General features: G+C 39.4%; 1 protein-coding gene across 2 annotated transcripts in view; it reads right to left on the reverse strand.

Moving 5' to 3' along the window:
* CEP120 (centrosomal protein 120) overlaps window positions 1–22,485 on the reverse strand; it is a 63,977-nt gene that overhangs the window by 7,129 nt on the left and 34,363 nt on the right. For both annotated transcript variants that reach the window (XM_044916724.1, XM_044916723.1), the window contains exons 15-18: window positions 18,976–19,068; window positions 17,511–17,672; window positions 15,354–15,476; window positions 9,291–9,389 (exon numbers count right to left, since the gene is read on the reverse strand). In XM_044916724.1, coding sequence (XP_044772659.1) covers window positions 9,291–9,389; window positions 15,354–15,476; window positions 17,511–17,672; window positions 18,976–19,068 — 477 coding nt within the window. The remainder of the gene's footprint in view (window positions 1–9,290; window positions 9,390–15,353; window positions 15,477–17,510; window positions 17,673–18,975; window positions 19,069–22,485) is intronic.

The raw sequence follows: 22,485 nt of genomic DNA on the forward strand, positions 1-22,485 counted from the left end.
AAAGGAATATTTAAAGAATAATTTTTTTGCTTTTATTTTTTAAGTGCCCTCAAGGTTATAAAATTTCCCGCTAAGCACAGTTTGCATTAAATCTCCTGTCTTGATATGCTGTATTACTTTTTGGTTCAAAACATTTTCTAATTTCACTTGTGGTTTTCAGTTTAGCTATGGGTAATTAGAAGTGAAGTACTTAATTTTCAATCATTTGGGGATATGAGCTTTTCGTTATTAATTTTTAGATTAATCTCACTGTGGACAGAAGATACTCTCAATTACAACCTTATGAAATTTGTTGAGAATAGTGTGATCTTGCATGTGAGCAATGTGGCTAAATGTTCCATGTGTACTAGAATATGTGTATTTTAGATATCTTATAAAATATTCTATATATACCAATGGTTGTGTTGTTTAAATCTTCTAAATCGTTACTGCTTTTCTTGTTTGCTCTATCACTTCCTTGGAGAGTTACAGTAAAATGTACCGTTATTGTCTATTTTTCCTTTAATACTAAAGTTTATTGAGCAATAGAAAGCTTCAGAAGAGAGAGGGGGGACCCGAGAGGGTTGCCTCCTTTTAGTTCTCTTGATTTTTTTGCTTCATATAAATTTGTGGCTGTTGCCAAGTGCATACACAGGTAGAACTGTTGTCATCTTCCAGGTGAATTGACCCTTTTATGATGATGAACACTATCTACAGGTGTTGCCCTGAAGTCTACTTTGCCTGACAAAAGTAGTGCTAGATTGGCTTTCTTGTGATTAGTATTAATGTGCTAGATTGGCTTTCTTGTGATTAGTATTAATGTGGTACATACTTTTCCCTCTTTCAAATTTATCCGTTCTGTACCCTTACCTTTAAGCTGTGTCCTTTCTAAGTAGCATACTGCTGTTGTTTTTAGTTTTTCATGTAATATTTGTCTCTAATGACAGTATTTGGTCCATTTTATTTAAAGCAATTGGTCATATAACTGGTTTAAATCTTTACATGTTAGGACGCTGTACTTGTTCCATCTTTTTGATGTTATTCTCTCCTCTGGTCTTTTTTAGATTAATCCTTTGTCTTTTCACCCATGCCCCTGCTGCCTCCCCTTTTCAGCTTATTATTTCTTAAAAAAGAGTAAAAATGACTAATACAGATCAGGACTTTGACAACTTCACAAATAATGGAACATACTTTAAACATTTTAACTCTATTTGTTCCTCCATCTCTCTTCTACTTTGTCCTTCTAGGTTTTTGTCATGAATTTTAATCCTACGTATGTCAAACTCAACAAATGCTGTGAGCGTTGTTTTCTACAATCAATGTGTAGTCAGATATTTATTTCCATTGCTGTTTATTCTCCTGTTTTTGTCTGGGATTATCTTCCTTCTGCCTGAAGAACACCTTATATTTTTACTCTAGGTTTGCCATGACAAAGTCTCCCAATTTTTGTTAGTCTGCAAAGTCTTGTCACTGTTACTTACGAAGAACATTTTCACTGCATACAGAACTTGAGGTTGGCAGTTATTTTCTTTCAGTACTTCACGGATGTTACTCTATTATCTTATGAATTCCTTCGCTGCTGTTGTAAAGTCATCTGTCTGGATTGTTGCTCCCATGAAGGCCATGTTTTCCTGTACCTCCATCCCTTATGGTTTTCATTGCTTTTTTGTCAATTTTACTATTATGAATCTAGGTATGTTTTACTTTGTATTTATTCTGTTTAGAGTTCATAAATATTCTTCAATCTGTATAATTGATACCTTTTGCACTTTCAGAGAATTCTCACCTAGTTCAAATACAGCTTTCTCTTCCATTCTGTTGTCTTCTGAAGGCTTGCTAGAGGCTTAGTATTTGTGTCTCCCCCAAATGCATACAGGTTTCCCACCTTTTTGAAAGTTGGTATTACACTGCTTCGTTGTTATGAAAAACCTACATTAGTATGGTTTTTGCTAAACAAATCTAAAGAGGAGTTCCCCTACTACAAAAAAGCCATCATCATACTAATGTAGGTCTTTCGTAAAAGCAAAGTGGCGAAACACCAACTGGGAGAAAGTTGGGGATACTCTCTGCTTTGCACCATTTTGACTTCCAAGAAGTTTTACAGGAACCCTCTACTTTCAGATAGCTGGGGAAATGTGTGTAATGAAACCTAATCCCCATTTTGAGCTGTTAGGGGATGGGGCCTTTGGGAGGTGATTAGGTCATGAAGGTGAGCCCTCATAAATGGGATTACTGCTCCTATCAAAGAGGTCCAACAGAGCTCCCTGGTGCCTCCACCACATGAGGACGCAGAAAAAAGGTGGCCGTTTATGAACTGGGAAGCAGGCCCTCACTAAACATAGAACCTGACCACACCAGCACTATGATCTTGGCCTTCCAGCCCCCACAACTTTGAGAAACCAATCTGTTGTTTGTTAAGTCTGTGGTCTTTTGTTATGGCCGCCCAAACAGACTAAGACAGGGTCTCAGTTACACACAAAAGGGAGTCAGTCTTGTATAGTCTATCCCACGTGACACTCAAGTTCTTGGCTAAATTTTCCATCTCCCCCCCACCCCCCTTTCAGTTTGGATGCTTTTTATTGACTTCGCCTGAGACATCCTTGGGTCTGCTATATTGAATATGCTGTTAATTCATCTACTGAATTCTTACACTGCATTTAAAATACTTCTCAGTTCTAGAATTTCTATATCATTCAAAAGATTCCAATTCTTTACTACAATTCTCCATCGTATCACCTATTTTCTAGAACAGAGTGATAGTAGTTATTTCAAATTTGGCTTCTGGGGATTTGAAAATCTGGATTACCTTTGACTTACTTCTACTGAGCCCAAGACATAAAAAGGCATTCCCCAGTGAAACCACACCAGTGGTTAATAAAGAAATGAAAAGATGCTCCAAAGAAGTAATCAAGGATATGAAAACTGAAGCCACAAAGTGATACTATTTCAGACCCACCAAACTGGAAAAAATTAATACACGTTATAATAGCCAAGTGTTGGACATGGTATGGAGAATAACAATTACACAGCACTCTTGGGAACTGAAAAGTTGTACAACCACTTTGGAAAGTTAATTTGGCCATTATTTAGCAAAGCAGAAGAAACCAGTGAACCCTTTTACCAGAAACTCTACTTTTTGATATAAACTCTTAGAGAAACTTGGGACACATGCAAAAATTTTCAGTGTTGTCTTATTCTAAGTTAAAAAAAAAAAATCACTGAAAAAGGACTGGATAAATTGTGCTATGTTCATATATTTGTTTTATAAAGCAATAAAAATGAACTATAGCTAAATCTTAAAAGCAATTTTAACTCCTATAATGTAGACAACAGAATGATTCCATCTATATATAAAGTTCAAAAACACACAAAAGAAAAGCAAAGCAAGAATAAATACCAAATTTAGGCAAGTAGTCCGTCACCTCTGGAGGGGCTGCAGTTGAGAAAAGGCACACGGAGGGCTTCTAAAGCACTGATAATGCTCTGTTTCTTAAAATAGAAGGTGGTGGTTGGGATGTACAAGAATCTCTTTTTTTCCCCTCCTCTTTGGACTGTTAGGATAGATTTCTTTTAAAAAGTTAATTATTAAAAAAGAAAGGACAAGAAAGCTCAACAAAAATATATCAAATTGTTACCTCTAGCTGAGGAGGGGATAAGATTACTGCTGATTACTATTTTCTGTGTTATGCAGTGTTGCAAAATTTGCATTTGTTTACAATTAAGCAAGCATAATTACAAGCAGGAAAAAAAATACTAAAAGCCAATTATATGATGTTAGCTTACTCTATAAAATTGTCACTTTATGAAACTGGAAACATTCTAGTTCTAAAATATTGAAGAAAAGCCTTTAAATGCCTCGCATTTTTCTTCAAGTATATGGCATTAATAATCATCACACATGCATGCACAAAAATTAGAGGTTAGAGAAAGAAATCCTCTCTGTTGCCAGGTGCTCTGGGTTAAAGGCTCCTCCATCAAGTGAGTATAATCTTTATTTTGCCTTAGCTGCCTATAAATCCAGAGAGGAGATGTAAACATGCATACACTAGACTAAACAGCGGCTAAAAAGTGACCACTACTGACTCTCCCACTCACACATACCATGTAAGTCTGTGGGAAAAACTTACAACGAAACTAAGGAACTCAAGTCAAGTTTTCTGAAAATAACCCAGAGCTGACAAGTCAGTAGGAGGGCCTGGATGGTTTCAAGACACAGTTTTTAACCAAGACTTGGACCTCCAACTGTTTTCTTAAACAAAGATTTACATCCCCTCCTTGGCTAAATTACTTATAAATTAATCAAATTAATTACCCCGAGTGGATAAGCAGGAGGCTGGACAAGATAGTGCTGATGTCAGCCAATGAAGTCTGTGTTGTTTTAACTAAATACATCAGAGCTTAGTTTTAAACAGATCTACTGTGCACAAATATGGTAAGGGACCCACATCCTACCCCAAATCTTCCTTCTGTTTCCTGTCCTGGGAACAAATGTACCTAGTTTTAATGGATCTGACATAATGAAAATGTTAAATTTTCTCCACCAACAAATTCATACCTCTTAATGACTGATTATTATTATTATTTTTTTTTTAGAAGTAGTGGCTTTTATTTTACCTAATTATTTTCTAGGGTGACAAGAAATGTTTTTAAACATTATTTAGAAAACAAAAGTTAAAGCGACAACCTTGAGTAACTGTAGAACAAGGAAACTCAAGTGTTTGGGTTTAAAAATATTTCTACAGTGTATCTTCGTGGACGTGGAGGGAAAAGAAACTAAATTTCCCCTTAACTGTCTAACAATCAGAATTCTTTAAAGATCTGTGCTACACACTGTAGCAAAGATATCAAATCCAGAATGTCTGGGGCTCATTTCCTTGTTTTCTAAGTTCGGACCCATTTAGTGTTCTATTTTACAGCCATCTTCCCCGTTTGCAAAGACCAACAATAACAACACAAAATTACAGCTTGGAAACACAGATTTTTATGGTTGTGAGGCAGAAGAAAAGATTTTTTTTTTCCCTAAATCATTAGAAGAGTATGATTTTTTAATTCACAAATTGACTATACTGGGTCACCTTTGAGTAATGGAAATCTGTTTAAACATTCTTTTGGCAACAGGCACCAAGCATTAGATCTTATTTCCAAGCTTTACCAGCTGGGTTTTGTCATTAACATTTATTAACAATCTAAGATATGGCTTTCCCCGTCTAATCCGTACTACACAAATGTTTTGTATGGCCCTCCAGAGGATTTTGCTGTGACAAATTACTGGCAGAGATTATAGCCCCGTGGCTATTCACCAGAGGCAATGTAAAATTAACATGGTACTAATCCAATTTAAACAAGAAGTTGCACAAACAGTCCTCTGCACAAAAGCAGATAGAGGATTCCAATTTTATATTCAAACACAATAAATGTGTTTTTAATAAAAAGTTCTAAAAAAATTGTATTTTCACACATATGAATTGTGCCTATTTGATGAAGTTACTCATTTTTAAACCTGCAAAAAATAGTTACTGGCTCTTGCATTTCTTCCTAAGTGCCGAACCTCAAAGGTCGTCTGTAGACCGTCAGTGATGCCTAGTGACCTCAAAGTTTGTTTACAGTGTTGTTTCCAAAGCAGAAAGTTGGTGGGATAAGGAACAGAATTACTCTGCAGGGAAGATCACTGCACTCAAAGAATAAGACTCTTTTCTTGAGCAAATGGTTCAGAGGTGAGCCAATAATGTAGGGCTGTTTTCTTCTTAATACAGACACTAACTCCAAGGGAAGCATCTGACTTTTGTGATGATAACCTCTCTGTTCGGAGGAACAAACACCAAAATCACTTTGCCCATGGTTTTTAGGCAAGAGGGTAGAAAAGACATAGGAAGAAAGGGTAAACAGAAAAGAAGGGATTAAATGAGAAGGGCAAGAAATAGCAAAAGTGTACAAGGGTGCCTGTGACAGGAAGGGCAGGTGGGTGGCAGCCTTTTCGAGACAATTCTAAGGAAATTCTGTTTCGGTAATTAGGGCACTTCCTTTGGAGAAAAGAGTCCTCACTAGTCAACAGCTAATACTTTTCTACCTTTTCAGTACTGATTCTGGTAATGGCTTCTGAGGAATTAGCATTCTCTGAGTCTCTGAGCCTTCACTATGTAACTTTTCTTCAGCTGCAGGCACCGTCCTCCCCGTCTTTCCCATCTACGGAAAGGACAGCAAATCTGGTCGTGGTATTTCAGACCCTCTTTCAAACACTGCCCCCTTGGCTTTGAGGGAGCTGCGTATACAATGGTAAGCCCACTGTCCTCTTGTCTATTTTGGCTAACCTCATTTGGGTATCTCAGCACCCTGCTAGACCCTGGAGAACTATCAGTCCTGCCAGCTGGACGCGGGATTCCCCATGAGACAGCGCCGCTCCGTGGGGAGCATCCACTCGTGTGCAAGGGGCACCACAGGCTCCCAGTAAGGACAGGCTGACAGGAAGAGGGAAAGCGAGAACTACAGACTCCATGCTCCCTCATCTCTTTATACCCAATCTTTAGGACGCAGGTTCTCTGGTGTATCTGCACGTTTTGCACAGTTTTCTAAAGAGCATCTATAAAACTACCGCGTAAATACAAAGTACTGTTATTACTCAAACTATATCCTACCCATCTCCCTGTTGCTATTACTATATAACCACATCCGCTGCTTCTGTAGACTTAAAAATCTGAAATGGTTGACTAGAAAGAACACCGTAGTACCAAATCGCTCCAATATTTTTCTGTCCCCAAAAATATCCAAAGCTACCAACCAATTAGGTCCCCGCTGACTAAAACCAAGAACACTCCACAACAGTTTTAGGGCTCAGTTCCCTTTAACGGCTAACCATGTACTGAGCACATCCTAGTACCAAACCTGTATTAAACGCTGTACAAACCACTCATTCAATTCTCAGAACCACCTGTGAGCAGAAACCAGTCTCCTCATTTGCACGGTGAAAAATCAAGAGGTAGAGCCAAGATTCACCTCACCTCTCGGGACATGTTCTAAACCACCTCTGAGAATCTGAATCCTGTCACTTTTAACAGCTACTCCCAACACATTATTTCCTTGTTCCCAATTCCTCAGGCTTCTCCACCTTGTATCGTATGTAGCCTAAGGCCCTTGGCATCGTGGCTTCAGCTTCTTCCCGCTCGAAGTCACTCAGTTCTCACCATCAGAGCTTGCCTATCTAAGTCAGGGATGCCACTTTCCTGGCTGGGATGTGCCAAACGGTGACTTGTGCCTCAGTACTTTGTCAGAAATCCCTAAAGCCTTCCCTGGCTCCCTTTGTTTTTCTTGAAATTCTTGCATTATTTGGCTTCTAGGGAATAAAAAGATAACATGAAAAAAGGGGAAAGAGCCTGGACTCCAGGCCTCGCCTGCTCGCTCATGATCTGTGTGAGCAGGTGCACCTGACTTAACTTCTCTCAGTCTCAGTGTCTTTCATCTGGAAGATGGAAATAAAATTACCTGCTGCAGAGGGATCTTGGCTAGGATGAAATGACAAGAAGTGAGCGGCTGGAAATCCTTGTCATGATCACCCTCCAGCATCAGCTCTCCTCTGTCCTCTGCAAACCTAAGGATACTCAGTTGTGTCTGCCACGGCTTCAATTCTCGCCTCTGCAAGGGAGTCCTTGCTCTGTTCTTAAGCCCCATCAGCCTCCCTACACCGGATCCATATTTCTGACTGCTTGCTGAATTTCTCTCTGCAGAAGGTAAAATGTCCAACTTTGCAAGTCCTATCTCCTTCTCATCTTAATACTGCATTTCCATACTGGAAAACTATTTCCAGATGGTAAGGCTTTAGCCTTGGGCATCAACTTTGACTTTCTACTCCGCATTAAAATCAGGTAGATGGTGCTACACACCATCTACCAAAACTATTTTTTTTTCTTTTTCTTTCTTTTTTTTTTTTTTTTACAAGAATCTGTGTGTCCCGTTCCCACTGAAGTTCCAGTCCTTATCGCCCAAAATGACCACGACAAGGGGTCCTTCTCTGGGGTCCAAGTACTGTCTATGCTTTCCAACTCCGTGCCTGTTTGCCATCATCATTTCAGTGATTTATTTCCAGCATTTCCCTCACTAATTTCCTCAATCACAACCCACTCACCAGAGGTCTATCTCAAATACCTCCTCTTCCACAATACCTTTCTTAAGTGCTATAAAATAGATGTACTTTCCTGACTACTCTGGATGGTTCTTCTCGGGCTCTTTTAAATATAAATGTTATACTTGTACTTTTCTTCCCTACTACTAAATTGCAAGCTCCCTGAGGGAAAGACTTCAGTTTTACCTACATCAATAAATCTAGGGCAGGCAGTAGCTTGAATACAGGAGGCCCCCAGTTACACTCATCTATCCTTAGTCCTGTGAACTTTCATGGTCATTCTGTGTCATATCAACTCTTCTAGGAGCTATGGTAAGGCAAATTGTACTATTAATTCTCCTGTAGTCTTGGACATAATTCTCTATGAGGGCAGGAAGTGATTAATATGATACCACAAAGATGTTTAATAGCATTTAATGGTCATGGAGACAGATATAAAGAATACAAATTTGAAAGGCCCTATGTGCCAAATTTCATTCAGAATAAAACTGTTAAAAAAAAAAAGGTAGAAGTTAGAATAAAGCTAACCATTACTGGTCCTTAAAAGTGTGAGGTCAAGTAGGTTGGAGTCTAAAAAACCTTGCTCACATTTTACTTGATCTTAATCATCTGAGGAAATTGCACCCCAAAATAAGATTAATTTCTCCTGAGGCTTATGGCATTTGTTATCAAGTAGGAAGAAGGAGGGGGAAGAAAAGTAACGTAAGAAGAACTCAGGAAACCACTATCACTTTTTAAACTCTTGTAAAATTATGCAAAAATTGTCTCTCCTTTTCTTCGCTGAATAAAATGCCTATGTCTTCTAGGAGTAACATTTAAAATAAGCTCTTCAGTTGGAGATCATGTTAAATTTTTTAAGTTATTCTTAAAGTACTTTCAATGGAAGGAATTTATACTAAGAGGAAAAAAAAATGGGCATTTTATAAGTGAAAGTAAAATAAATTATTCCCACTTTCTTCTGGGGAGGATAGTTGGCTAGTTAAAAAAAAAAAAAAGAGAGACCTAAAAGCTTTTTTTTTTAATTAAGATTAAAAGATCTTTAAAAAAGCCCCTAACCTCCTAATGTCAGAAATAGCCCTGGAAATTGAAATGGACACATCCGAACATAAGACATATTGCCAAATACGCATACTTGTAAAGAATCAAGGGACAAAAAGACATAAAACGAACAATCCATCATCAGCTATAAACTACATACCTGTTTAAGTCTGGCAAGTTCTTTCAAAGCTCGTCCCCACTGCTGCTTGTAATGCAGTTTAGACTTAGTTGCAGATTCCAACTTCCTTTCAAGTTCAACCTAAGAGTGATTAAAATCGTATCAAGTGAAACACTATACCACTGTGTACAATCACTGAAAGATAATATATACAAAGAGTCTGGCTTAAGAAAAGAGTTTATATAGTGTAACATACGACATCATCTAAAACTGTTATATAATTTACTATAAATATTATGGCACATGAACATTTTCTTGTTTAAAATATAGTCGTATTTTTACTGCCTAACAGCCTATGCTAAAAGGAACTGAATCAGTCTTAACCTCCAGACAGTTACTATAAATGTATTAAAACGTGTAGAGAGTGCAAAACACATTAATTTTTTACAAAAAGCAGTTCTTACTGTTAGCATTCCAATTCAGCAGGCACTCTAAATCTGAGAAACCAAGTTATTCCTTTTGGAGGCCTATCATGACACGGAACTTGGTCTTACAACAAAAAGAGCTAGTAGAGGTACTTTCATATTTTGGCAAAAATCGTAAAATGCTGAAAACAGTGAAACGTTTTATCAGAAAGCAGTTTACTAAGAAAGAGTACAAAGTGAAAAATATTTTAAGAATGTTAAAATAAACCCGAGAGTAGGAAAAATAATGCTCCTAATAACATTCATCTAACTCTTATTTTCTATTTTTCCTCAAATATATAAAGAAAAACATGAAAGTGATTCCATAAAAAAATGGTTATTTATACTTGCAGCAGGCAATCTGTTGTGCATGAACTGAAGCCAACTTGGCTATGTTCTGGAATGTACTCTCTCAGTGTTTCAAACCAAGTACCAAACAAATTCATGAAGCCAACAGACAGTTTTACTATTTAAGTGATAATGTAATAATATGCCTGAATTACAGTAAAATACTGTGACTCTAAACGGGTCTAAGTTTTTTTATATCAAGTCCAGTTTTTCCCATATACACAACTCCTCGTGTTTTGCAGGAAAACAAAACCAAAGGCACTCTCCCAAAATTCAAACGCCAGAAAACTTTCATCTTATTTTCATGTAAGGAAAAGCTGACTGCCAAATTCCCTTCACAAAAGACCAGAACATTCTCTGCAGTAATATATGACTTCACGGAGTCAAGTTCTTTTCTGCTTTACAAATCTCTGGTGCTTGGATTTAAAGGTGTTGACATTTCACAACGAGCCTTACACGCCTTAAGCTGAATAACTGTGAGATTATCAAAGATGAACTCTTCTGCTTATGCCCCCCAAATTTATCCATATTACTTAACAATAGGGCATCAGTCAGAGGAATAGCAAAAATCTTTTTATAGCTCTGAGATAAAAGGGTGCTACTTAATTATAAAAGCGATCATGTCCATGGGTCTTGGAGAAGGTGTAGTAGTCTGGATGGGCCCAAGGGATGAGGGTTAGGACAGGGATGAAACCAGAGGGATCACATCTACCCAGGGGACTGACTCCACAGAAAAAGTGGGATAAGGTTTTATCAGTTTTGCCATGATTATCAAAATAATTCCCATTTGCATAGTTATTCACGCTTAAATAAACTGTAGTTAGAAAATTTCAGGTACAAACCTCACTTTTCTAATTCATTCCTTTGGCCCAATCGATGATTCCTACCTTTATTTTTTTAAGAATATAGGTGCCTCTGTGATTCTAAAGAAACACATGGACCCAATTCCCAGAAACATGCACATGACTGAAGACTGGATGTAATTCCAGGGCATTCACAGACCTCGCGTTAAGACATCTCACTGTGAGCAGATCTGAGGCTTGAGCTAGCCTGTAGTACCCTTAGATCATGAGCCCAGTTACAGACTTCTGGTGTGAAAACTCACATCAGGACCTAGAGTCAGTTGAGAGACCCGTGCTCACTGCTGCTCCCATCTCCCCATTTCTATGCCCACAGCTGTCATTCGCTATGAGACGGAGGGCACTGGCTTTGTCTCTGATGCCCTACTCCCTAGTTTGAGTCTGTCACAGGCAACTATATTGATTTCTCCCTGGAAAAACTTGGTGGTTTTCTTCTTTTCCTTTCCTACTGCCATTTCCTTAGCCCAAGTTCTTTTCCTCTTCTCTGGTCTCTTCAGCCTCAAATTTTTTCTATCTACACATCCCACTTTCCTCTCTGCTAAAAAAAAAAAAATCTACCATCGCTGCTACTTACCTGCAATCTTGAGCCTATACTCCTCTGTCTAGGTTTAACGGTGTTCCAAAATCTCACTTCTGTGCTACTTGCTGAACCTATTTCCTGCGTTTTCCTCAACAGAAGACCCTCTCCTCCAGCCCCCAGGTCCGTGTCCTGTACACCACCCCCCCGGCCCATTAACTTCCTGAGCCAGTTACTTCTTTTTCTACTCTAACTTAAAACTTGAAGCTTCAGGCTCAGCTACCCCTCCATGAAGCGGTCTTAAATTTTCTAGATTGCAAAGAGTTTCTATAGCATTCCTTGGTATTTGATTCACACACAATCACTTAAGGCTGAGTCATCTCCCTAATTTCATTACAAACTCTTTAAAAGTGAGGTCCCAAAGGATAATGTGCTTTTTCTCTTCTCTTTTTCCTCTCATCTTTCCCTTTGCCTTAAGACAGGGGTGGATGAGCAGTAGCTACCAAATGATCTTAAGTACGAAAATTTCAGCGTTTATCTTCATCTTCAGTCTGTCCTACTAAATTATTTTCCATATGTCATTTATTTAAAAACCGAATTATTTTTAAGCCATCTAAGAGACTCGTACCGAAAAGCAAATCATAAACTATTACTGACTTCTTACATAACAAAAGGAATCAGGAATTATATTTGGTAAAACTGTATCTTATCTATACACCATTTCGTGAAAATGGAAATACTTCTTTTACACTGAAGAGAATGGGTAATCACAAAGGAAAAGCCCTCAGGCAGACATAACGAGAAGATTAAATATGGAATCAGCTACTTTCTCACTTATGTCTTCCTTTTTGGGCTTTTAGGTCTTTGTTATTATGTAGAAATAAGAAATAAGATTCTGCCCTCTTCTGGCTCCAAAAAAAACTTACCAAGAATTTTCTGTCCAAGCACAGAGGGCTTGTTTTATTGAACACTCACACATGCTGGATGAATTCTTTAGGGCTGGTGCAGGGGCAATTGACCTAGTCATTTTTCCCTCTTGCGCTTAACTTCATGGCCCTGTTTTCACTTGTAATATGTTGAGTGATTTTCATCCTGTTGCTAGAAGTATAGTTGGAAAAAGAGATTCTGAAAATCACTTAAAATGTATGTCTAAGCTGGAAAGTGTCAAGTTTATATTCAGAAAAGATAGTGCTTCTGTTCTGATTTTGAGATAGGTAATCTCTGAAGGTAAAATGGTAAAACGAAAATCCTGAGACCTGCGTAACAGGACCTGAGAGATGGGCTGAGGCTCTGTTTGTGTGCTTCAGCTGTCTTCGGCAGGTACCACAGGACTTGTAGTTGTCAACACGGGAATAGCGGAACACTTGTTTTTATCCAAAGAGGGGCTGAGAATGTCCAGCTGAATTCAAGTTCACTGGTAGACAAATGAACAGCCCACCAAATGAAATGGAAAAATGCAAAGACTGTCCCGATATGTAAGAAGCAGCATCAACCACGCTGGGCAGTCAAACCCACGTTGGGGAAGAAAAGGAACCAAAGACAGCACAGCCATGGACAGGCCGTAGAAACAAACTGGTTAATTAATATCTGCTTCAACTAAAAAAAAAAATTTTTTTTTTAACCACAGTCTAATTCTTGTCTCCCAACTTTTCTATGTACTCACCCTTTCTGCCTCTTAAATAGTGTCTCTACTTCCCAAGAAAAACTCTTTCATGGTCCACTCATCCCCTCCTCTCTTAAAGCTGAATTTCTTCTTGTTTTCACAAGAAAATATTTGTACATTTTTCTACCAGTATGTAAGATTTTTTTCAACAGTGTGAAGCCCTTGGGTTATATTTTGTTTCAGTTTTTTCCAGTGCCAAACTTTTCAATAAGCCCCTGCAATTTGGCTTTTTCAAAGTTAGTGAACCTGCCAAACCCATGGCCCTTCGTCCACCGTTCTTGACCTGCCCTTCGTGAGACATGACCTCTACTACTTATTCTCAAAAATCCTCCTCTTCTGGGTACTAGACTGTTTTTATTACTCCTCTGAATCTCTTTAGCCTCCTCCTCCCATCCCTGAGGCTGTGCCTCCCCCGAAGTGGTCGGGGGTCCTTCCTTGGCGCACCTCAAGCCATTGCATCTGCATCTAAGGCTGACTCCCTTTTCTCTCTTCCTACCATACTTCCCATTTTTAACCACTCAGTCAGCTGCTCCACTTCCGCTATTCGGCTAGCATCTCAAGTGTAATACGTCTGGAACCAGAATTCTCTACAACTTCCACCTCCTCAGAAAGTTCTTCCTGGAAGTTCTTCACTTCCATTAACTTGACAGCAATCTCTGACTTTTCTTACCAGATGAAATACAAGTTCTTTAACTTACCATCTAAGGTCTTCCCCCTTATAGGACCAAAAATTGCATCCCCAGCATTCTCTCGGCAGTCCAATTTTTATTTTGAAACTAGGACAATAATGATTAGGTTCTAGTCAAGCTATTACCGAAATATGTAATAGACTTCCTAACCTTTCTACTTTGCCTGAATACCTCTTTCTGGAATATCCTCCCCTACACATTCACCCATTAAGAGGTCATGTGTCCTTTAGGTTCCATATCCAGTCTCACGATTTCACTAGAAGGAGCTTTGTCTCCCCTTTACATTCATGGCTCTTAGTAACACAAAGTTAGTTAGATGGTACCAGCCATCATCTTCCTTTCACTTTATCTAGGTAAGTTCCCTGCCTCTCTGCATGACTTGTCATTTAGTTGACTCTATCCTGAACGTTCTGTAATCATTCGGAATAGCATTTAGCACAGTGTCAGAGAACATACATCTTTGCTGGATAATGAAAGATCAGTTCTGTCCATCAGCATCCTGCCTGGAAACCAGACATCACTCTAGGTCTTCAAAAGAGATTAACTTAATGCAGGCAACGGAAAAGCAGAAATGCTGGAGGGGACTGGGTGAGGGGCCCCCCCCCGGGGTGAGCAGGATCAGCCAGTCTCTACCTCTCCGGGGTAGGAGGGGCTCCAGGAAGAAGTAGCGGGAGGAGCAGTTCTTACATCCCCAGAACCCAGAGCCAGGGGTTGTCCAGTGAGCTAGAGCCCCAGTGGGGATGGCCCAAGGCAAGCTGAGAGAAGGGCTGTCTGGTAGGACAGGGGACCATAAAGTACACCTACTACCCGAGGAAGTAAGAGAAGCACAGTGACAAAGAGAAGGAAGAACTACCCTGGCGTCTTCCCAACTTCCGTCCGCCAATCTTCTGAGGGTGCCCCCTAGTGGCCTTTAACTTCCACAGATTATTTTCTTATTTATAACCTGTGTCATTTTCCTATGTAGTAGGAACCAGAACATACTTCCTGTTGGTGGTGAATCCCCAGATAAATAGAGGGAGGACCTGGCTTCCAACGACAGGAAACAGAAGAGGATGGACATCCCCCCTTCCAGGCTAAGAGGAGAGTGCAGGCTTGTAATGAATGCTCCTGTCCGGGATGCTGAATCTGATAAGGATAGTAATACACAGAGAGCATTCCCGACGGCAAGGCTGGCACCAGAAGTGGGGGTTACAGAAATCCAAGGACACGGCCATGACAGCAGCAACAGCAGCAGGAGAAGATGGTTTGGGGACAGGCCATGCTGTGCTGCCCCTGGTTCTTGCTCCTACTTTGAAACTTGTTCTGTAGCCTTCCTGAAAGTTTTGGGGATTCCTTTATTCCTACAGTTAGTTACTGATGTGGTTTGCAACCAACGACTCTGATCAGAGAAAATGGATAAAAGCCAAGAAATTCAAGTACTGACGATGTCATGTGTCTAGAATTCTGTTCTTAGTTGACATCAGAACACTACAGTGAAATGTTATTGCATTTTATATTCACGTAATACTTACTGACTTTATAAATTATTAGAATTAGTTAAATTGCCATAATCTGACATGGGTACCTTTTCTAAGGTGAGGAGATTTATTTCAGACTGTAGACGGATTTCTGGTTTGTTGCTTTGCTGATCCTTGAACTGAACAAACTCTTTTTCCAAAATCTTATACTTATTTTCAGCATCAGTAAGCTGTATTTAAAAAAGAAAAAAAACACCGGTATGCTAAGTTCAATACTATAGAATTTGATTCAACAGTGTCATATTTTCCTTATGCTAAAACATGTTTATAGTAGAAAATTTAGAAAATCCCCGAGGTATAATGAGGAAAATTAACAACATACAAAAACTTTTTAAGAGTATGAAATTTGTTATAAAACCAGTATCACCAGAACCTTTTTGGTAAATTTTAGATGGCAAATGAAATTCACCTTATAAAAATACAGACACTACGTACTTAGGATGTCACATGTAAGAAAATATTGTGCATTATAGATATACCAGCTAATTACGGAGAAAACAAAAACTTTTAGTGCTGTATTCCTTTTTCTTATTATTTGAAGCTGTAAGAACTCCATAATTCAAATACTATTACAAGTTAAAGTCATTTCAAGATGATTTGGCCCAATCCCTTCATTTTTGTGGCTGAGAAATTTAAAGGTTGCAGAAGCTCAATAATGGGGGCAGTGCCTAAGAGCCAGGATGTAGCAGAGACATAAGTAGCATCCAGATCTCTTCATCCCCCAGAATAATGCTCTGATGAGAGCAGGCAAATACTTCGTTAAATTAAAAAAAGAGAGAGACCGCCTTGACTCAAGTCTATATATAACTCCCCTTCTAACAGTTTCAGAACTACCAAACCCCCCAACCCAAAAAACAGGATATAAAAATTTTTTATTTGATCTGGGATTTTTTTTAATCAAATGAAAACAATCACTGATAAAGATGCCTTCCAAAAACATGTAACACTATAACTACCAATCATAGATAAACCCATTTATCTTGTAAGACATTAAGACTTAACTGAATTTGAAATACTGAGAAAATCTGTGACAGAAATGGAACTTAAATTATCAATAATAAATTCTTATTTCATGCCAGTAAATACAAATAATTCCAATTAGGATTTATCTAGCATCTTAAGGTAATGAGGTATTCCATTACCTGAAAATTCTTCATATGACTGAAGTTTATCTCTCTGAATATCTGAACTGTTATTTTTAAATTTGAATTAGAACCTTTCTAAAGCATCTCTGTCACATTTATTTCTGTTTTAAACAAAAGCTACCAGACTTCGTATTTGTTATTTTTTCCACCTTTCAGAGACATCATCATAATTACTGTGGCCCCAATCAGGTTGTACAGAAGTAAGCTATGAGGCGTAAGGGGCTCTTTTTCTTTGGCTAAGAGGTCCATAAACAACATGGATTGAGTGTGTGACCCGCTTTTATATACCGGAATACAGATACTTGATCACAGGGTGTCTTTTTGTCCTTTCTACCTGTCTAGTTAGAACTGTGTGCTGAGTATATGGAACCTAGTTCTGACTGAGGGCCTAGAATGTTTTCTTTTATATAAGCTGTGAAATGTTCCCAGTGAAGGGCTGAGCAATTTCAGCTCCCAGACACGTGGGCTGCCCCACAGCTCCCTCCCCACTCCCCTGCCAGGTTTCCCCCAGGTCTCAGACTATGTTCTAGAGGAGTGCCTGGGCTTAATTTTTCCAGAATACCAGTTTGTGCCACAAAGGTGCTTCCCACAAAGATGCAAGCTAATTACATCAGTCTGGGACAAGGTAGAAATGGGTTTTTCAAAAAGATCCCCCGGTGAATCTAATGCATGTTAGAAGCCTCTATTCTAGAAGGCTCGAACTCCCTAAGAAGCGGAAGAAGGGAAGCACTACCGGTGAAGCCCATCCCGACTGCCCACTTTTACCACTCGATCTTTCGTCTTTTACATGAGACTTCTATATAACAGTCCATGAACAAAGTATTGGCCACAACGAAATTTGTCAGAAAAAAAATTTGTGGAGTCAAATTTAGTTCTTTGTCATGTGAATAATGATAAGGGAAGGAACATTATCCCAACGTCGTCTTTAGCTTTGATTTAGGAAAACAAGACTTGACTTAAAGTCAATCTGAATCTCGGTGCAATCAATATGATCAATAGTTCGATTTACTGTGTAGTTTTCTCACTTTTCAGTGAATACAGAGAAGCTCGAGCTCCCACCTGCTGCTGCAGTCGGAGTTTGTCCTCTTCCAGCTGTCTCATCTTCAACCTTTCTAGTTCCACCTGATGAACACAATCCTCTTTGGCCCTCCGGATAGAGTCCTGAAGTTCTTGCAGGTTCCGTTCACGTTCTAATTTCAGTTCCTTTCTCTCTCTTTGAACCTGACAACAGGTGCGTCTGTAAGAGGTGGGCTTGCTCTTGGCTATGTGACACTGTTCAGTAGTTTATTATCCTTATATACAGTCAATGTTTGGAATATTTACAAATTTATCTCCATATCCTTTTCCGTTATTAGAGTTAATGTTTAAACATACTGAAATTCTACATTTTAATCCATCATCACTTAATTCTAATATAAAAAGTATATCCAAAACTCCATATATGACTCACATAAATTCAATTGAAAAGGCCCTAATAACTTAAAATTCCTATTTGAATAAAACCCATTGTATTATCTAAGCAAATATGCCCAGGTTTCTTTTCTTCTTTAGACATTTCTTACATTTTGAGGGTGCCTGGGTGGCTCAGTCGGTTAAGCGTCTGACACCATCTAAGATTCTTTCTTCCTCTTCCTCTACCCCTCCCCCTGCTCATGCACACTCTCTTTCTCAAATAGATAAATCTTCAGGAAAAAAAAAAAAAATGGGGGCGCCTGGGTGGCTCAGTTGGTTAAGCAGCCAACTCTTGATCTCAACTCCGGTCTTGATTTCAGGGTGTAGCCTACTAAAACATGGAGCCTACTAAAAATAAACCACAAAATTTCTTACATTCTGCCTAGTATCACAGAAGGTGACTGAGCCTTTATATTAGATGTTTGACCTTAAATATATTTGTTTCCAAATCAACTTAGAAATTCCAGAAAATGTGAGGACAAAGTTAAGAGAGAGATGCTGAGAAAAATTCTGAGAAACACGTGTGGTTAGGGAAGGGGCGTATAAATTTAACATGGGGTAAATTCTAAGTATTTTGAAGTGACTTTTGTAGTAATTTAAATAAATATTTAGGGTAAAATTTAGTACGACCTAACAAAATTGCTAACTAGGCGTAGCACTAACAGAAGTTTTCATCCATCCTTCGGATTTAACCTTTAATGGGCAACAAGGGTGTTCCTTTCTTACCGAGAGCAAGGTCAGAAGGCTAGGCCACTAAGCCTGTGCTGCATTTTCTCTCTTCTCTACGTAATACCACTCTCCCTTCCTTCCCCATAATGGGAAACTTAACCAGAAGTCTTCTACAACTGCAGACATCAGCCAAAGCTGGCTAACAATTAACATTTCTAGTAACAAATATTTGGCTATCTATTCCTCACGTTCTGACCTATTATTGAACAGCAGTTTTCTCCATCATGCCTACAAGACAGCTTCCATGAAATGGAGTTTATATGAGCATAAAGGAAAAATAATAGTATGGACCTAGAACACAGATTCTGGGAAATGAAGACATACGATAGAGGAATACAGTTACCTCTGACTCTGCAAGGACAAGCTGCTGCTCTCGCTTCTCTAGGTCAATTAGGGTTTTTTGAAGTTTTCCTTCTAGAACAGTATATTCAGCCACCTAAAGTACAATAAAAGAAAAATTACCTTTTCCCCAAATTCAAAACATGAACAAATTCAACGATGCATACATTTTAACTTACTGAAACACAAGACGTGGGAATAGGAAAATCATGAATTACATCCACCAATTCAAAGGAGAAATTCTTTCCAGTACCCTAAGGAAGGAAGCCCATCTCGCTTCTGCTTGGCTCTCTCTAGTGACATTCAGTTTCCCAAGGAAGCTCTTTCTCCCACTGGACAATCAGACTGCTAGTAAAATCCTATGTTCAGGCAACATCTAGCTCCTTAAAATCTGCCTTGGTCAACACTCCAGTATTTCTCTGATGCCCCCCCCCTTCATCACTTACGCTCCTTCCCTAGAACGAATTCTGTTGCTAGATCAGCTAGTCAGTTTCAAGTCTGTCCTCCTCCTGGTTCAGATCTCATCCTTTCCTGCAGTTCCATGATCGCTTCTGAAGCCACACTCCCTGCTTGGGCCCCAAGCCTAGTACCCCGGGTGCTATGGGCTTGCAGTCCTGCTCTGCTCTTTGACCCTATGAGTCCCATTCAGAATAAGAGGTCTGCTAGCTCAGCCTACACAGCATGTAGGAATCTGACAGTTTGCTATCTTTCATTTGTAACTGATCATTTTTACTAGGACTTTCTGAACCAGTTTTTCTATCCTCACCAACTAGTCTCCAGATCCCAGGCCACATCTTAATCTTCTTTTTCCCGTAGTCAATAGGACCTTGGTTTGATCCTCCTGAACCTTACCTGTACCCCTTAGAAGAAAAAAAAATATCTTCACATATTTGAATCTGGTGATAGCCATCATATATCCTCTTAGTCTTTTTTCTTCTCCAAGATAAACACAAGTTTTAGCTATTATTCACATATTTTGATTTTCACATCATCTAATATCTTAGATTTAATCTAGAGATTAAATTCTAGACTAAGTCTTTTAAAAAATGTGGTAGCCCGATGTGATCTCACTACTTCCGAAGCCAAAGAATGTCCCCTGCCTGAGACAAGAACAGCAAGTCCATTAACTTCATCTAAAATCGCATGTGCTATTTCAGGATCCTGATCACGCCATCTGTTGTGTCAAAGAAATTCCCCCAAGACTTTTGTTTTTAAACCTGGGATAACTATACCCACATACCTATTGTCCAAAAGACTGTTGTGACTATGGAATTTGACATTTGTCCTTGTTAAACTTTATTTCAGTGATTTAGGCCCGACATACCAACCAATCATGATCACTTACGTAAGAATTCTGTTAACTCTACCACCTACTTTTGGTTTACCTAAAAAACAAAACAAAAAACAACTAAGTGTGCCCTACACCTCCTTATAAAGTCTTACAGGGATAGGGAAACAGGATGGTGAGTCAGAATTCCAATGTTCTGCCTCTGGCAAGGCAAATGTGTGCGTTCCCAGAGCCCTGTCTCAGGAGGTCTCCTTTCCTGCTACATGACCTCCGCGGATGACCCAAACCACCTACCATCACGTATACGGAGCACTCCCAAATCCAGCCTGCCAAGTCAAAACCCCCTCCAGAGGTTAGGACCTCTAAGCCCAAGGATCTGCTGCATATGCCAATACTCCCTAGGTATCTCAAACTCAAAAATGTATAAAAACGGGAAATCATCATCATTTAAATAACAAATATCTATTGAAAACCTAGCAGGTGTGGGTAAAAGAAAGTCCTGTGATACCTATATTCTGAGGGAGGACCAACTATGAACAAGGAAGTGGATATTTAATGTAATCCTAAGTAAATGCCAGGATGAAAATAAGCAGAATGAGTGTCTAGCTAGTGGCTGGGAGCAAAGGAAGAAGGCGTATTTTGGATATAATGATCAGAGAAGGCCCACTCGGATTATCCTGAACAAAGACCAGAAAGTACTTCTAACAAAAGGACATTCCATAGATCCTGAGGTGGGGGACGTGGCTTAGCACATCTGGTGAACTGCAAGGAGGCCAGGTTGGTAAGAACACACTGTAGCAGGAGGCTGACAGAAGTGAGGTCACAGAGGAAGCTAGGAGACAGGTCACCTAAGGCCTTGTGGGACCTGGTACAAAATGTGAGTTTTATTCTACGTGCCATGAAGAGCATGACAGGTTTTAGCAGAGGCGTGCACTGTCTGACTTTTGGTTTAAAAGCCTCCCTCTTGGATGATATGGATATAACCAGCTACCGGGGTCAGGAAAGAGGAAGGGATGCTGAGTTAAGTAGTAACTAGGAGAGGGATGCCTGGGTGGCTCAGTCGGTTAAGCGTCTGCCTTCAGCTCAGGTCATGATCCCAGGGTCCTGGGATCGAGTCCCGCATCGGGCTCCCTGCTCCGCGGGGAGCCTGCTTCTCCCTCTGCCTCTCTCTCTCTATCTCTCATGAATAAATAAATAAAATCTTTAAAAAAAAAAGTAGTAACTAGGAGAGAAGTCACCTAGGCGAGACACAAAGTTGTGAAGGAGGTGGCTCAAAGTGGTTCGTTTCCAGGATACATATGCAGTGTGGAGCCACGAGGATTTGCTAATAAACTAGATGTGGAATCAGAGTCAGGGATAACTTGCCTTGTAACCTGAGAAACTGAGTAAAAGGCATCGCCATTTATTAAGATGGGGAATCAACACGAACAAATTCATACAGGAGGGAGATACAGAGCTTGTTCTTAGGTCACATTTGAGTTGCTTATGAGACCGTCAGTGGGCAGTGTCAACAGCAAAGTGCAGAGTCCAGAGAAGAGGCAGGGGATGCAAGTAGATACATGTTATATATAATACACATATATTATGTATAATATGCATACTTGTATTTAACTTGTATAGGACAGTAAGAAAGTGGAGGACAACACCAGAAGAAATGTAAAAACAGAAAAGAGATTCAAGGACTGGGCCTTGGGGCAAGCCAATAAACCCAGCAGAGGCTGAGGGGGAAAAAAATGATCCAGCACGAAAACTGGGAAGGGGAGACCAGTGAATTCAGTAGAACAGTAGGAAGGTTATAGGAGGAGAGGTCAAGCAAAGGAAGTGTTTTAGAAAGGGAAAGATCAAACTGGGTAAGGATGAGGGAGGCTTGGTTGAGAACTGTTCTGGAGAGGGAATGAACTGCTTAGGGAAAGAACGAGGAGCATTGGGTAGCAATGAGTATCCCTTAAGGCTTCAGATCTTAAACCTCCTTCACTCCCTTTAACTCCCGTTCCCCTTTTCTCTACCACCTTATCACTGCTCTGACTTTTGAGCCTTCATCTTCTTGTACATATATTATTGCCTCCCTGGTCTTCCTGACTTTAGCTTCACCCTCTTCCATTCTGTCCATTATACTTCCACCAGAATGACTGTTTGAAAACGAAAATCTCATTTCCTTGTTCTCTTACATAAAAGTCTTCATTAAAAAAATAAGTTTCTCAAATTTCTACCTTTCCCAAGCTGGGT

This window comes from Neomonachus schauinslandi, chromosome 7 (genome assembly GCF_002201575.2).
Source record: "Neomonachus schauinslandi chromosome 7, ASM220157v2, whole genome shotgun sequence".
Lineage (NCBI taxonomy): Eukaryota > Metazoa > Chordata > Mammalia > Carnivora > Phocidae > Neomonachus > Neomonachus schauinslandi.